At 37.5% G+C, this 16,813-nt stretch overlaps 1 protein-coding gene across 17 annotated transcripts in view; it reads right to left on the bottom strand.

Annotated features, from left to right (window-relative positions):
* Nucleotides 1–16,813, bottom strand: part of LOC126092534 (CUGBP Elav-like family member 2) — an 823,092-nt gene that overhangs the window by 41,129 nt on the left and 765,150 nt on the right. For 16 of the 17 annotated variants that reach the window (XM_049908169.1, XM_049908166.1, XM_049908168.1 and 13 more), the window contains 5 exons: nucleotides 16,703–16,782; nucleotides 14,778–14,915; nucleotides 10,951–11,083; nucleotides 3,495–3,632; nucleotides 24–110 (listed from right to left, as the gene is read on the bottom strand). In XM_049908169.1, the coding sequence (XP_049764126.1) occupies nucleotides 24–110; nucleotides 3,495–3,632; nucleotides 10,951–11,083; nucleotides 14,778–14,915; nucleotides 16,703–16,782 (576 nt within the window). The remainder of the gene's footprint in view (nucleotides 1–23; nucleotides 111–3,494; nucleotides 3,633–10,950; nucleotides 11,084–14,777; nucleotides 14,916–16,702; nucleotides 16,783–16,813) is intronic. The other variant, XM_049908171.1, reaches the window with a different exon arrangement.

Raw genomic sequence — 16,813 nt, 5'->3', positions numbered from 1 at the left:
TACTGTAGAAAATATTTACTGACCTGTAGGTGATACCTGCAGATTAGTTCCACTGCCACCAGTCATCGCTGCAAGTGTTACAAGATTCTGCATACTCATAGGACTGACTGCTGTAACAGAGAAACATGTGCTTTCTCTAATAACTTGCTCTCTCTCTCTCTATCTCTCTATCTCTCTATCTCTCTATCTCTCTATCTCTCTATCTCTCTATCTCTCTATCTCTCTATCTCTCTATCTATCTATCTCTCTCTCTCTCTCTCTCTCTCTATCTATCTATCTATCTATCTATCTCTCTCTCTCTCTCTATCTATCTATCTCTCTCTCTCTCTCTCTCTCTCTCTCTATCTCTCTCTCTCACTCACTCACTCACTCACTCACTCACTCACTCTCTCACTCACTCACTTTCAGAAAAGACTTACTAATAATTAAATTTACACTTACAAGTGCCAAAGGTCATTCTGAAAGTAAAGAGATTTGTTTCTCCAGAAATTTTTATTAAAGGTGATGAAAGAAAACTTATTTTACAACAGATTTTTACATCTTTGCTGTTTTTCTATCATCATTCAAATTCAAACATCTTTCATAGCACTCCACAAACTTTCCTATTACTTCCTGCATACTTAGTCACTGCCAAGTAGTTGAACTAGTCATTAACAACCTCATTCAGTTCACTGTCATTTCTTTCATGCTTTCCACCCAAAAAAATCCTTCAATTCTGGAAGAGGATGGTATTCCAGTGCAACCTGTTAAAGAGTAGATCACACAGGTTCAAAAACTTCCCACTTGAATTGCCGATGCAAAGCAGAATGTTGGTGAGCATTACTGTGAAGCAGGACTTAACCCTGGACAACAAATCATGCCACTTGTTTCAAAGGGGCAACGTAACTTGTGAAAGGTCTTACAGTAACTGCTGCATTTACATTCTCTCTTGTAAGCTTTAACTCAATCAGAAGTAAGCCTATTCTATCCCAAAATACTGTAGCTATAACCTTTTTTGGTGCTCATTATTTGTTTTCAATTTTTTTGTGGCTCATGAATCATACCATTCCACTGACTGGTTCTTCCTTTATAGTGTTTTCTGAAAAACCAAAGTCTCATCACCAGTAACAGGGTCAAAAACCCTTCTGCATCCTTTTTACACAAAACCAAAATCTCATCACCAGTAACAGTGCGAGACAAATCCTCTTCTGCGTTCTTGTTGTACCAACTGAGAAATGTCAGTGCAACTCTCATTCGTTGTTTGTTGTGTTCATCTCTCGTAAGTCAATGAACCCATATGCCACACACTTTCGATAGCCCAGTTCAGCATTGACAATTTCATAAAGAACTTATCATGAAATTTCAGGGAAGCACAAGCTCACTCCATCAATAGTGAAGCTATTGCCACAATCTTTGAAATGAGTTATTCTGTCACAAATGAAGACTGGCCTGATTGCTCATTGTAAGGAATGTTTTTTCCATCTGCCATTAAACAAGACGCAAAATTTTTGGGCCAAAGTTAGATTATCACTTTCCCATGAGCTTTGGCGATTCAATTCAGTTATCATATTACATTACAAACCTCACATTTGGCATAATTGTTAGTTTCGCCACACATTTTAAAATTGCACCAATAAACAGTGAATCACCAATCCCCCTTGTCATTAGCATCATATTGACACTGACAATTAGGAAGGTCTCAGATGTAGATGCAAGGATGGGGGAGGACTAAGCGACTAATCAGATAAAGCATTCTTTACTTTTAGAATGACCCTCATATTCTGTTACCCAAATGATAAAACTGACGTCCTACTTTTAGTGTCTCATTTCCTAATCAAATTCCTTCAGCATCACCTCACTTAACTCTACTTTATTTCAATGCCCTTCTCTCACTTCTGTCGATGCTCATCTTATAACCATTCTATTCAACTGCTCTTTTAAGTCCTTTTCTGTCTGTACGGATTTACAATGTTATCAGAAAACCTCAAAATTTTATTTCTTATTCCTCAACACTAATTCCCTTTCTAAATTTCTTCCTGGCTTCATTTACTGCTTGCTCAGTTTACAGATTAAATAACACTGCGGATAAGCTATCTCTCTCCCATCTCAACTACTACTACTACTACTACTACTACTACTACTACTACTACTACCACCACCACCACCACCACCACCACCACCACCAACATTTCATGCCCTCCAACTCTTAGAACTGTTTTTTAATAAAGGAAGATTTTCCCATTTGAGTCTGCAATTATCAAGCATTTTGTGAGGAACACTACACAGATTACTTAATAAAATTTCTTTATTACACAGTTTTGGTTACTGTCATCAGATACCAAAAAATTTAGAACTTGCAAAACAAAGTTCAGGGTCACTATTAAACACCTTTCTGCAACGTCTTTTCTGAAGTACATCTTAGGGGTAGTATTGCCTCTATGTACGAATATTTTTCCATAACTCACACTTGCCTTCCTCGATGTCTCTCTGTCAATAATTATATCATTATTTTACATTAATGACTTACTGAAATGAAGGTTTTGTAATACTCAGCAGCTGCCTTCTTTGAAATTGTCATCACGTTCTTCTTTAAGTCCAAGAGTATTTTGCCTTCCTCATACATCACACAACAGGTGGGATAGCTTTGTCATGGAATATCCTGTCAACCATCTCCAAAATTCTGAGGAAACGTCATCTACTCCAGGTACCTCATGTGACTTAGTTCTTTCAAGCTGAGTCAAATTCTTTTCACAGAATCATGTTTTGCACCCCAACTTCAACTTCATGAACTTTCTCTTCTCTTTCCGTAACATTATCCAATTTGTTTCCTTCGAATAGATAGTTCTTCCATATTTTCCTTCTATCTTTCAGCTCTTAATATTCGTATAGGTGACTCATTTACCCCCAAAGGTATATTTAATATTCCTAGAGGCACATATAGCTTCCCCAAAGTCAAGGCATGCCTGTAAAGCTTTACATTTCTCTTCTAGCCTGTTCTTATTTGCCATTTTGCACCTCGTGTTTCTCTCATTTCTAAGACTTCCATCCTCCCTTTCATTTAATTAACTTTCTGCATTTTTATATTTTATCCTTTTATCAAATACATAAAAATTAAAATTAATGTGTCACAAAATTACAAACAAACAAACTTTTCAAGTTTCATTGAATAATGTTGAAATCATTTAAAACTGCTATATGTGTGTCAGCAAACAAGTATCAAGCACTGCATATTCGTTGATATAACTAAATGTTTTATATCTAAAAAGAAAGTTGATGAGACTTACCAAACAAAAGCGCTGGCAGGTCGATAGACATACAAACAAACACAAACATACACAAACATACACACAAAATTCTAGCTTTCGCAACCAACGGTTTGTGTTTCTATCGACCTGCCAGCGCTTTTGTTTGGTAAGTCTCATCATCTTTCTTTTTAGATATATTTTTCCCACGTGGAATGTTTCCCTCTATTATATTCATATAACTAAATGTTTTGTCAATATGTTTATACTTACTGGGGTTTGCTACTGATAAATTAGCTAATGTTGCAAGTCCCTGAAGATTTGCTGGATTGATGTCTGTGCTTGCAGTCCCTGTAGAGCCTGTCAAGTTTAATCCTGTGGAATTCTGTAATGCTGCTAAACTCTGCAGACCTGTGACAGAAAATACTATAGTTGATAAATTACTGGACAAGGTTATGGAAATTTTAATGCTTCCAACAAATTCCACACCTGCAACCCATAATCATTATAATGTCAGAACTTTGTCCTAGTAGCAGTAAATACCACCACCACCACCAACCACCACCACCAACCACCACCACCACCACTAAATACTACAGTGCAGCAGGAGCACAAGTATAATCAAGAAAATATGATTACCTCCTAGTCCTTGGCTTTTGAATTGTACAAACCAATCAAACGTAGATAACCATGCACACAGTATGTTTACAAAACTGCAGCCATTCCCACCAGTGATGGGTTTTCAATATATGTTTTAATTCTTTCATTTTAGAAATAGTTATAATGTCCTATGTTTTTATTTCAAGCTAGATTTCACTGAAGTGAGCAAGAAAATCTATGAACATTTTACTCTGTGACTGCCGTTTACTTAACAAGTTCAGTTATTCAGTTCGTAACCTTGATGTGTCGTTGGCAATAATGCAGCAACAAGCTGACACTGCAGCCATGCCGAGAGAAACTCGGCCCCACAAGCAGAATGTTTTCAAACTTGCCTTACAATCTTATAGAACATACCACTCTCTATATTTCACTAGAAAATAAGGAAAACATTTGATACATATACAAGGTGATATTTATTATGAAACAATTTTATGTGAAAATAATGTGGCCATATGTGAGACAGAAAGTAAAAAGGGATCTCTTGTTGGAGGTGTAAATTTTTCAGTACAACCAAAAACCCAATAATGTCTAAAATATCTATTTTCATTTTTTGTATGTTGTAATAATTATCCCTCCCCCCCTCCCCCCCGAACCATGGACCTTGCCGTTGGTGGGGAGGCTTGCGTGCCTCAACGATACAGATAGCCGTACCGCAGGTGCAACCACAACGGAGGGGTATATGTTGAGAGGCCAGACAAATGTGTGGTTCATGAAGAGGGGCAGCAGCCTTTTCAGTAGTTGCAGGGGGGCAAGAGTCTGGATGATTGACTGATCTGGCCTTGTAACACTAACCAAAATGGCCTTGCTGTTCTGGTACTGCGAACGGCTGAAAGCAAGGGGAAACTACAGCCGTAATTTTTCCCGAGGGCATGCAGCTTTACTGTATGATTAAATGACGATGGCGTCCTCCTGGGTAAAATTTTTCCGGAGGTAAAATAGTCCCCCATTCGGATCTCCAGACGGGGACTACTGAAGAGGACGTCCTTATCAGGAGAATGAAAACTGGCGTTCTACGGATCGGAGCGTGGAATGTCAGATCCCTTAATCGGGCAGGTAGGTTAGAAAATTTAGGAAGGGAAATGGATAGGTTAAAGTTAGATATAGTGGGAATAAGTGAGGTTCGGTGGCAGGAGGAACAAGACTTTTGGTCAGGTGAATAAAGTGTTATAAATACAAAATCAAATACGGGTAATGCAGGAATAGGTTTAATAATGAATAAAAAAATAGGAGTACAGGTAAGCTACTACGAACAGCATAGTGAACGCATTATTGTGGCCAAGATAGACACGAAGCCCACGCTTGCTACAGTAGTACTAGTTTATATGCCAACCAGCTCTGCAGATGAAGAAATTGATGAAATGTATGATGAGATAAAAAAATTATGCAGGTAGTGAATGGAGACGATAATTTAATAGTCATGGGTGACTGGAATTCGAGAGTAGGAAAAGGGAGAGAAGGAAACATAGTAGGTGAATATGGATTGGGGCTAAGAAGTGAAAGAGGAAGCCGCCTGGTAGAATTTTGCGCAGAGCATAACTTAATCGTAGCTACAAACTTGGTTCAAGAATCATGAAAGAAGGTTGTATACATGGAAGAACCCTGGAGATATTAAAAGGTATCAGATAGATTATATAATGGTAACACAGAGATTTAGGAACCAGATTTTAAATTGTAAGACATTTCCATGGGCAGATGTGGACTATGATCACAATCTATTGGTTATGAACTGTAGTTTAAAACTGAAGTAACTGCAAAAAGATGGGAATTTAAGGAGATGGGACCTGGATAAACTGAAAGAACCAGAGGTTGTACAGTGTTTCAGGGAGAGCGTAAGGGAAGAATTGACAGGAATGGAGGAAAAAAACACAGTAGAAGAAGAATGGGTAGCTTTGAGGGATGAAATAGTGAAGGCAGCAGAGGATCAAATAGGTAAAAAGATGAGGGCTAGTAGAAAACCTTGAGTAACAGAAGAAATATTGAATGTAATTGATGAAAGGAGAAAATGTAAAAAGGCAGTAAATGAAGCAGGCAAAAAGGAATACAAATGTCTCAAAAATGAGATCGACAGGAAGTGCAAAATGGCTAAGCAGGGATGGCCAGAGGACAAATGTAAGGATGTAGAGGCTTATCTCACTAGGGGTAAGATAGATACTGCCTACAGGAAAATTAAAGAGACCTTTGTAGATAAGAGAAACACTTGTATGAACATCAAGAGCTCAGATGGAAATCCAGTTCTAAGCAAAGAAGGGAAAGCAGAAAGGTGGAAGGAGTATATAGAGGGTCTATACAAGGGCGATGTACTTGAGGACAATATTATGGAAATGGAAGGGGATGTAGATGAAGATGAAATGGGAGATACGATACTGCGTGAAGAGTTTGACAGAGCACTGAAAGACCTAAGCCGAAACAAGGCCCAAGTTGTAGACAACATTCCACTAGAACTACTGACAGCCTTGGGAGAGCCAGTCCTGATAAAACTCTACCATCTGGTGAACAAGATGTATGAAACAGGCGAAATACCCTCAGACTTCAAGAAGAATATAATAATTCCAATTCCAAAGAAAGCAGGTGTCAACAGATGTGAAAATTACCTAACTATCAGTTTAATTAGTCACAGCTGCAAAATACTAATGCGAATTCTTTACAAACGAATGGAAAAACTGATAGAAGCCGACCTCGGGGAAGGTAGAAATGTTTGAACACATGAGGCAATACTGACTCTACGACATATCTTAGAAGAAAGATTAAGGAAAGGCAAACCTACGTTTCTAGCATTTGTAAACTTAGAGAAAGCTTTTGACAATATTGATTGGAATACTCTCTATCAAATTCTAAAGGTGGCAGGGGTAAAATATAGGGAGCGAAAGGCTATTTACAATTTGTACAGAAACCAGATGGCAGTTATAAGAGTCAAGGGGCATGAAAGGGAAGCAGCGGTTGGGAAGGGAGAGAGACAGGGTTGTATCCTGTCCCCGATGTTATTCAATCTGTATATTGAGCAAGCACTAAAGGAAACAAAAGAAAAATTCGGAGTGGGTATTAAAATCCATGGAGAAGAAATAAAAACTTTGAGGTTCGCCGATGACATTGTAATTCTGTCAGACACAGCAAGGGACTTGGAAGAGCAGTTGAACGGAATGGACAGTGTCTTTAAAGGAGGGTATAAGATGAACATCAACAAAAGCAAAACGAGGATAATGGAATGTAGTCGAATTAAGTCGGGTGATACCGAGGGAATTAGATTAGGAAACGAGGCACTTAAAGTAGTGAAGGAGTTTTGCTATTTGGGGAGCAAAATAACTGATGATGGTCGAAGTAGAAAGGATATAAAATGTAGACTGGCAATGGCAAGGAAAGCGTTTCTGAAGAAGAGAAATTTGTTAACATCGAGTATAGATTTAAGTGTCAGGAAGTCGTTTCTGAAAGTATTTGTATGGAGTGTAGCCATGTATGGAAGTGAAACATGGACGATAAATAGTTTAGACAACAAGAGAATAGAAGCTTTCGAAATGTGGTGCTACAGAAGAATGCTGAAGATTAGATGGGTAGATCACATAACTAATGAGGAAGTATTGAATAGGATTGGGGAGAAGAGAAGTTTGTGGCACAACTTGACCAGAAGAAGGGACTGGCTGGTAGGACATGTTCTGAGGCATCAAGGGATCACCAATTTAGTATAGGAGGGCAGCGTGGAGGGTAAAAATCGTAGGGGGAGACCAAGAGATGAATACACTAAGCAGATTCAGAAGGATGTAGGTTGCAGTAGGTACTGGGAGATGATGAAGCTTGCACAGGATAGAGTAGCATGGAGAGCTGCATCAAACCAGTCTCAGGACTGAAAACCACAACAACAACAATTTACATTATTCTGCACATGCTCATATTGATTTTAAGTTATTTGAATTTAACAAGTGCCAACAGTATCATTAAAGAAAGCTGATTTAAGTCTTCTGAAAACTCATCTCTTGTCTTTAAGGGGAAATTAGATTGGGCAGACAAGAAGCACTCTGTCTCTCAGCCATGCAGTGCATCACAAAATATTAGCACCTAAATTTTATACGCATTTTAAGGAGCTCGTAATAGTTTTTTTATAAAAGAAGAACATTTTCTGTGTGCAATAATGCCAAACTAGACAAATCGTCCCTTTTCATTTGCAGTTGGTCTCTCAGACTGCTAGCACGAAAGAAGCAGTAATAGTATTGATCCCCCTCACAGTCAAGTAGCTACTGACAAGCAACAGCTTCAGGAAAGAACAACTACACAATTCTGTAAACACCTACCGTACCTTACTCCTATCCATTAGCAACTAGGTAACAAACACTGGCGGTCTATGAGACCAAACCTAGGATGTTCAGGGTTAATGGTTTCAGATTCAAAATTTGGTTTGAAAAATGACATAAAATAGAATACAAATAAATTATCAATATTGTGCAGGATATACTAATTTTTATCTGTTTGGGGCCACTTTATTCGATTTTAAATTTCTGTACACTAATGTGCGATAGGCCTGAAATCTTCAACAACTTAATGTGCAATGTTAGCTTAAAAAAGTCTTTACTACTTTACAAAGGACATTTTAAGGTTAATATATTCACAGAATTTCTTACTTTACTAAGACATATTAAGCAATGGAAATAAAATGACTGTTTGAAATGCATTACCTCAAAACACCTACTGACCATCACTCTTATTCAGCCTGTCATAATGCACTGACATTTTGAGAAAGATTTTTGTTTTTTTAGATTGTTCAGAATCCAGAATTTTTGTCTCTTATACAATGATCATTTTGTGCAGTTGCTGCTGATTTAGTGACTATTAGGAAATGTGTTCCAGTTATTGCTGTGTGATGGATCAAAACATGATTGAAGGCGTACGGTTCCTGCACCAAGTGCGGAATCTCTCGTATACTTACACTTATCTGAAACCAGTTCCACAGGGACAATACTATGAAAAGGATAGATTGCTACTCACCATGTAGACGCTGTGTAGACTCAGACAGGCTCATGAAAAACACTTGTAAACAAGTGAGCTTTCAGCCAAACTCTGTGCCTCAACTTCTCCACTATGTGGTAAGTAGCCATCAATCCTTTTCATGATACTGTCATTATTCCACCCTGGACATCCCATTGTTCAATTCTATAGGGAAATAGACCTGACTGAAGTCACAGACCATTGCTGGGATCATGTTACATGTGGACTGTGTGTATTTTTCATCATTATGAATAGAGATTTAATTTTATCATGTTCTACAGTTATGAACATGACTGAAGGTTATTTGTACTTCCTGTATATTGAATGAAGCCACAATTTTTATGTTTTATTGCATCACACGACAATTTGGACACTGTGGGTAAATTGTCAGGTGCAAATCATCTGTAATACCTCTTGAGCAAGGCGATGGAAAATGTCACGTATGTCCCTGTTACGAGACTGTTAGATATTAGGATTTGTGTTTTGGGAATCAAATCACAGAAAATATGAACTGTGATTGCAGAATGGGTAAATCAACATTTGCTGGCCTTAAAATGTTAAAAATGTTCTCCCTTATTTCTTCAGCATATTTTTCGCCGTTTTTCATCGTTTCTCATCAAATTTTTGATCATTCAATAAAGCAACATATGGAACCTAACATCTAACGTCCTCATTTCCAGAACAAACATGTTTCATCATTTCACTGAACAGCAGAAGTCATTAAGACGATATGCAACTGATGATGGATGCCAGGGTCCAAAATTAATAGTGTGAAGCAATAAAATACAAGAATAGTATGACTGAAGGTGTTGTTATTCATACTTCCTGTGTATGAATATAGATGCTGATAACAAGCAAGTTTAATTTCATACTATCCTTTTTGTCTGACATTACCCTCACTTTGGGCAATTAACTCACTTTTATTTATTTTATCTCTGTGGAATTTTTTTACTTGCTGGAAAAAAATTGTATGTGTGGTTGATGCAAAGAGGTTGCAAAGCAGCAAAACACATTAGTAATTAATTGAATAAACTATTAGTCTATTGGTAATAAAATAAAATGATATTAATCTCTTGTTCACCTAAATGATACCTGCTTGGATATACAACATACAACACTATCATTACCTTGAACTATTAGAAACAAAACAGGTACTGTGAACATGCTAGATTCGTGGTCCCAAATGGACAAACAGTGCACTTGACAAAGGTTTATAAAGTAGGTATAGGTTAACTAGGTCTTTGCCGCATGTAAAGTAAAGTAAACAAGAGGAGAGAGACCATTTAACCACTAAAAAGTGAACTACTCACTGTCACTGCAGATGCACTCCACTAATTCAAAGACAAAATTTTTCTTAGGGCTCGGTACGTATTGATGGCGCCTCGGATGTTAACTCCTATAGTGTCAAATGTTATACAGATGCAAAATTTCTGCAGAAACTGTCTGTTATGATCTAATTCTCATTATCTGTTTTTTCCAAAGAATACAGTTTTTTATAAAAAATCTATTGTCAAAACCTAAGGAAGACTTTTAACTGTTCCTTTTTTACTTTTGCAATGAGACTAATTGTCATAGCTTTCTAACTTCTCTATTTATGTATCCCATAGGGGTTACGCATTGTCAATCAAAATCTTTATTCGAGTAAGTGTGATTTTGGTGAGAACAGGAAAAGCAGAATGAGTGAGCACATGTTTAGTAGTTTTGTAGAGAGCTTATGTGAATTTGAAACATATTGCATCAATGAGCCCCTTCACGGCATTCTTTGAGTAACTTGTATTCTTCAACAAATGGAAAATGTTGGATACATAATGAGAGTTTCAATTTTTGGCCATTCTGTGTATAGATACACGACCTGAAAGTCGGCATTTCCAATAACAAGGCTTTTTAGAAAAAGTATGGTAACTTGGTATCTTCAACATGTATGTTCACTCACGAGGACCTATTCATACTAACCGCATTTCACAATTTGAACTAAGTGATACATAATATTACATTTGTGAAGTTAAGTTTAATAAATACAACCCTCAAACTGAAACAGTAGCAGCTACGCTAAGTTCAGCACACGAACCCTCTGTGCACTTCCATGTGATACACTTACTGGTTGTGTTTTGTGCAGCCTGTAGCTGCTGTTGCAGGAGGAGCTGCTGTTGCACAGAATTTAATGCCGACAGACCCGCTGTCTGCCCATTTGTTGTTGTCGAGTTTGTCGTATTCTGCAACTGCTGCAGCAACTGCAATAGAAAGGAGTATGTCACTTAAAACAGAAATGAACAAGTTGCAAAATAGAACTTAACTTTAAATTGACCTTACATTGGGCACAGTGTCTCAAATTAATCATACTGCTTATTCACTTGATTTTTACTTAATTTCACTAATTAAAGACATTAAAAATGGCAATAATGACACAGGAGCACAACTGAAATAGAAATATTAATCATTCAACGGTCTCGTCATTATTATTGGGCTCTGGTAACAGAGGAGGAATTTTGCCTTAGTCACAGGCAAACGTGTAATTGTGCATCGAACAGATTGACTTGTTACACATTTTAAAAACATTTTTTCTTCACTGTGCACGTTTCATGCGTTTTCTTGCCGACCCCAGACCCGCTTCCAACATTTCTGCTTTGGTCTTCTCAGTCTTTTTTATACATTGGTCTGTAATGATTTGGCTTCTGCTAAAGATCCGCATGAATTCCTGGGCTCTCCAAACTTCTTCAAACCAAATGAAGCAAAACTTATGTAAAAGAAAATTGTTTCACTTATGTTTTTCTTCTAATAAAAATTTTCACTGGTGCCAATGTAAATTACTTATGCATCTCATCCTGACCACTGTAAAAAATATAACCGTGGCCGATGGTGCAAATTTCTTGCAACAGTGTAAGAAACAAAATGTAGTCACCTACGGGACATGCTGAAGAAATTCTCGGTGCTTTTGTCACAACTATAAAATCGGGTAACTTTGAAATACTCTCTATGATGGCGGAACTTTATTCCAGTTTGTCCATCCAATATAGTAATGATTGTTTTCCTGAGGTGCTTCCTCTCATCTTCCTCTGTTTCTGAATGTTCCTGTTCAACTTCATTATCACAATGTGTGTCCACTTTGTTTTCAGAAGCTTCTTTAACTTCTGTATTATCCTCTTAGAAAAACTTTTTTTTAAATTTCAATATGCCTCGAGCCGAAAAGATTATACGTCTTACTGTCGATCAGTTATAGTCCATGTAAAATACTACAGGGTTATTACAAATGATTGAAGCGATTTCATAAATTCACTGTAGCTCCATTCATTGACATATGGTCACGACACACTACAGATACGTAGAAAAACTCATAAAGTTTTGTTCGGCTGAAGCTGCACTTTAGGTTTCTACCGCCAGAGCACTCGAGAGCGCAGTGAGACAAAATGGCGACAGGAGCCGAGAAAGCGTATGTCGTGCTTGAAATGCACTCACATCAGTCAGTCATAACAGTGCAACGACACTTCAGGACGAAGTTCAACAAAGATCCACCAACTGCTAACTCCATTCGGCGATGGTATGCGCAGTTTAAAGCTTCCGGATGCCTCTGTAAGGGGAAATCAACGGGTCGGCCTGCAGTGAGCGAAGAAACGGTTGAAGGCGTGCGGGCAAGTTTCACGCGTAGCCCGCAAAAGTCGACGAATAAAGCAAGCAGGGAGCTAAACGTTCCACAGCCGACAGTTTGGAAAATCTTACGGAAAAGGCTAAAGCAGAAGCCTTACCATTTACAATTGCTACAAGCCCTGACACCCGATGACAAAGTCAAACACTTTGAATTTTCGGCGCAGTTGCAACAGCTCATGGAAGAGGATGCGTTCAGTGCGAAACTTGTTTTCAGTGATGAAGCAACATTTTTTCTTAATGGTGAAGTGAACAGACACAATGTGCGAATCTAGGTGATAGAGAATCCTCACGCATTCGTGCAGCAAATTCGCAATTCACCAAAAGTTAACGTGTTTTGTGCAATCTCACGGTTTAAAGTTTACGGACCCTTTTTCGTCTGCGAAAAAAACGTTACAGGACACGGGTATCTGGACATGCTGGAAAATTGGCTCATGCCACAACTGGAGACCGACAGCGCCGACTTCATCTTTCAACAGGATGGTGCTCCACCGCACTTCCATCATGATGTTCGGCATTTCTTAAACAGGAGATTGGAAAACCGATGGATCGGTCGTGGTGGAGATCATGATCAACAATTCATGTCATGGCCTCCACGCTTGCCCGACTTAACCCCATGCGATTTCTTTCTGTGGGGTTATGTGAAAGATTCAGTGTTTAAACCTCCTCTACCAAGAAACGTGCCAGAACTGCCAACTCGCATCAACGATGCTTTCGAACTCATTGATGGGGACATGCTGCGCCGAGTATGGGAGGAACTTTATTATCAGCTTGATGTCTGCCGAATCACTAAAGGGGCACATATCGAACATTTGTGAATGCCTAAAAAAACTTTATGAGTTTTTGTTTGTGTGTGCAAAGCATTGTGAAAATATCTCAAATAATAAAGTTATTGTAGAGCTGTGAAATCGCTTCAATCATTTGTAATAACCCTGTATTATTCCTATAAATAATCAAATTAGATGCCATTTATCAGTTTTATACCTGATATTCAGACTGTCATAGCTGTGGCGACTATCGACTCTACGAGTGACACACTCTGCCATAGCAGGCTCTCTGACCCGTGCGGACCTATTGTGCGCCACCATATCGCTTTCCATTCTGTTTTGTGCTGCCGACTGTATAAGACGTTGTAAATGTTCTCGCATAATGAAGTTGTATTAATGTATGTTGGTGTGTTATTTAAAGTTCACCGCCGCTCCGCGTATCAGGAATAACCACATAGCAAATGACTGAACAATCCCGAAGCAAATAAACACATTCTACATTCTGAAGTATCTCTGTGCTGCTTACAAATTATGTTGGCACAAAAATAAATTTGGTGTTTAAATGAAAGAGGGAACATATGTAGTATATTACAATCAGCAATTGGCACATACCCCAACAGTGGAGGTGTCTCTCCAATACTGAAAATGAAACAATGGAAACAGTCCACAGAAATTAAGCTATGAACAGGAAGTCTTCACTGCAGCTGACTGTTGAGAAGCAACCGACAGAAAATTTTGACACCTGTCAATATGAGCTGCCGTGCCCGACTGGAGGTTAGTAATAATCTTTTAACAAGAAACAGCATTTATAGGGTTCTTCATTTGTAATAGGATTGGAATTCAATAGCAAGAAAAGATGGTGAAAGGTGAATAGAAAAAAATACACTGACTGAGAAAAAGAAATTGATGAGAAAGCCACCAGGTAAAATTATTAACTTGTCAGGTAATTAAATTAACAAAGTGTTACAAAGAGATTATGATTACACTGCACTAACATTTGTATTACAATAAACTATCCAGAAATGGCAAAAAGCTCAGTTTGTTTTCATTGTTCAAGGTCATGGGGTCACACATTTATAGGAGTATTCTCTCAACAACTACTTCCTAGTGGTATATTACTGCTACTTCAGAATCTACCCACCTATGAACGTAATACTCCCACCCCCCATAAAATTTTCATTAGAACAACTTGCCAATACAAGTAGTTTATTATACCATGCAGAGATGTGGTATTTTGTATTTCATGGTCATGCCTGTCTACAAATCCATTGCCATTCTACTATTACATCTATAAACAATGTAGTCTTATACAGAAACTAAATTCTTTATTTACTGTGTTTTCAAGTTCACAGCTCACTCTACACAGACAGAACCACACCGTCCTGAAGCATTACTATGTCTAGTAGTATAGCAGCTGAGCAGGAAAGTCTTGGAAGTATGACAAACTGAACAATCCATTCCCACTTGATACTTTTTGAAAGCCTGCATGCATAGTTAAGAATATATGTGAAGAACTTACGGCCAGATATTGAGGGTTTATACCACCCAGATTAGCTGTTGGTAAGCTCCACATGCTTGCCTGTAACTGCTGGAGTCGTTTCTGGTCCTTTTCCTTTTGAGTGTCAGCAAATTTCACTACTAAAGGTGAAGAACAGCCCTGAAAATTTATGTTTATGTTAGTGTTTATTGTTGTATGGAGAACATCAACACAAAATTTAGACAGACTACTGTAAATTTGATCAATGAGGGTATATTCTAATATATTGACTGGACATAGTTGATTGCCATTCTGTAATGGAAGGAAGATCAAGTTTACTAACAGCACCTTCACTGTTAATTAGTTTTTACTTGACAAATATTTCTCACCTCGATTCAAACATGCATATTTCGTAACATATTTTATGAGGACGAAGTTAATTCAGCACTAGAATAGTGAAGCATACAGCCTGAATAAAGGTGAAACACATGAACCACACAATATAAAGGGTAAGTTACAGTCAACATCTCTGTCATGCAACAAAAAATTGACAATGCAGAAAACATATAAAATATTCGTTAACAAGTGAACTGCTCTCTCTTCTTTCTTTTGGTTTTAACATTTATGCATAGAGTAACTGTTAAAGAGGATGAGATTGTTTCACTTGACATTTACATTAGAAAAGTGCACAAACACAATAAAATGAAAAATGGAGACAGTACACAATTCATTGTGCCTGTATAAATCTAATAATTAAACTTAGAAACTCTCGGGAAAAGAAAAATGATGATACGTGGAATAATTCCACATCTGACCACCTGCCACACATGTGAAGTGAAAACAGCAGATTAACATAGTAAATAATACAGCAACAAATGAAACAGGGGAAGAAGAAAAGCATTAACAGCAACTTATACACATTCTATATCTTTTGCTGAAGAGAAATCCAAGGAACAGAGATTTCTACTTCACCCACAAAAACAGGTATTCAATACAGTGCTTATCACAAACAAATTAACTAGACTTTGTGATGATAACGCATATATACTACACTGAAGCTCAATTGTAAAGAAAAGCACTACTGCTAAGATAGTAAAACAAATTGTTAGTTGAAATATTTGTGGCTCTCACACTGATTATACCACAAACACAGAAATAACATCAATTAAATTGCATCAATTATATATTTGTACTTTATGCAGTTAGTAGTGAAGAAGTTTGAAGTCCCATCCACACGTCAACTACTTCCCCACTTCTGAATACGAACAGCCTTCTCCCTTAAAAACACTGTTGTATTTTCTCTACTGTGTAATAAGATGGTAAAATTGTTTCTTATTGTGCGAGTAAGAATTCCCAGAATAGCTTTCATTACCTCATTTGGGAATTTATTCTTTAACTCTTGAGTGTGTGAATACAGCTGGGATACATAGCAATAGGTTGTTGATACTGCTGCTGCTCAATTTTGTTCATCATAAAGACTGGTCTGATCTATTCCATGAACTGATTTCAAGTATATTTTAAAATGTAAAAGAAACTGTACTAAAACCAATGAAATTTCTTGATCATCATAAAAACTGCACAAAATGATCTCTTTACATTATTGAAATGTTCCCAAATCCTTAATGAAGCCTATTTACCATGTAAGTATACTGATTTCATTAGGTTTTCTTATGTTTATGCTTCAGTTCATGAGAACAGTATACATTTTATTCCCAGACTGTGTGCTTGTTTGATAGTTTGTGATTGTACCTGTTATTATTTTTGTTGTGCATTTACTGTTATTTTCCCCACACTTGCCCTAAACTTTCAGTACAATATGGTCATGAAACACTTATCACATCTACAAAAAATGGCATGGGACTGAACATGAACACTGAAGTACATATTGCTGTTTCCTCATCACATGCAGGCAGTGGTTGTCTGACAAATAATAGTGTAACTTAAAAATTTAATTAAAAGACACTGACCTCCATTGTTTGGGAATGGTGCATGGCCTTGATTGCATTAATGGCACACTGTTTGGAAGTGTATGTAACAAAGGCACAGCCTGAAACAACAACACACAGTTTCCATCACGA

The sequence above is a fragment of the Schistocerca cancellata genome, chromosome 7 (genome assembly GCF_023864275.1).
Source record: "Schistocerca cancellata isolate TAMUIC-IGC-003103 chromosome 7, iqSchCanc2.1, whole genome shotgun sequence".
NCBI classification, from domain to species: domain Eukaryota; kingdom Metazoa; phylum Arthropoda; class Insecta; order Orthoptera; family Acrididae; genus Schistocerca; species Schistocerca cancellata.
Note: the sequence above shows the minus strand (reverse complement) of the source record. Positions and strands in the feature narration are given on the sequence as shown.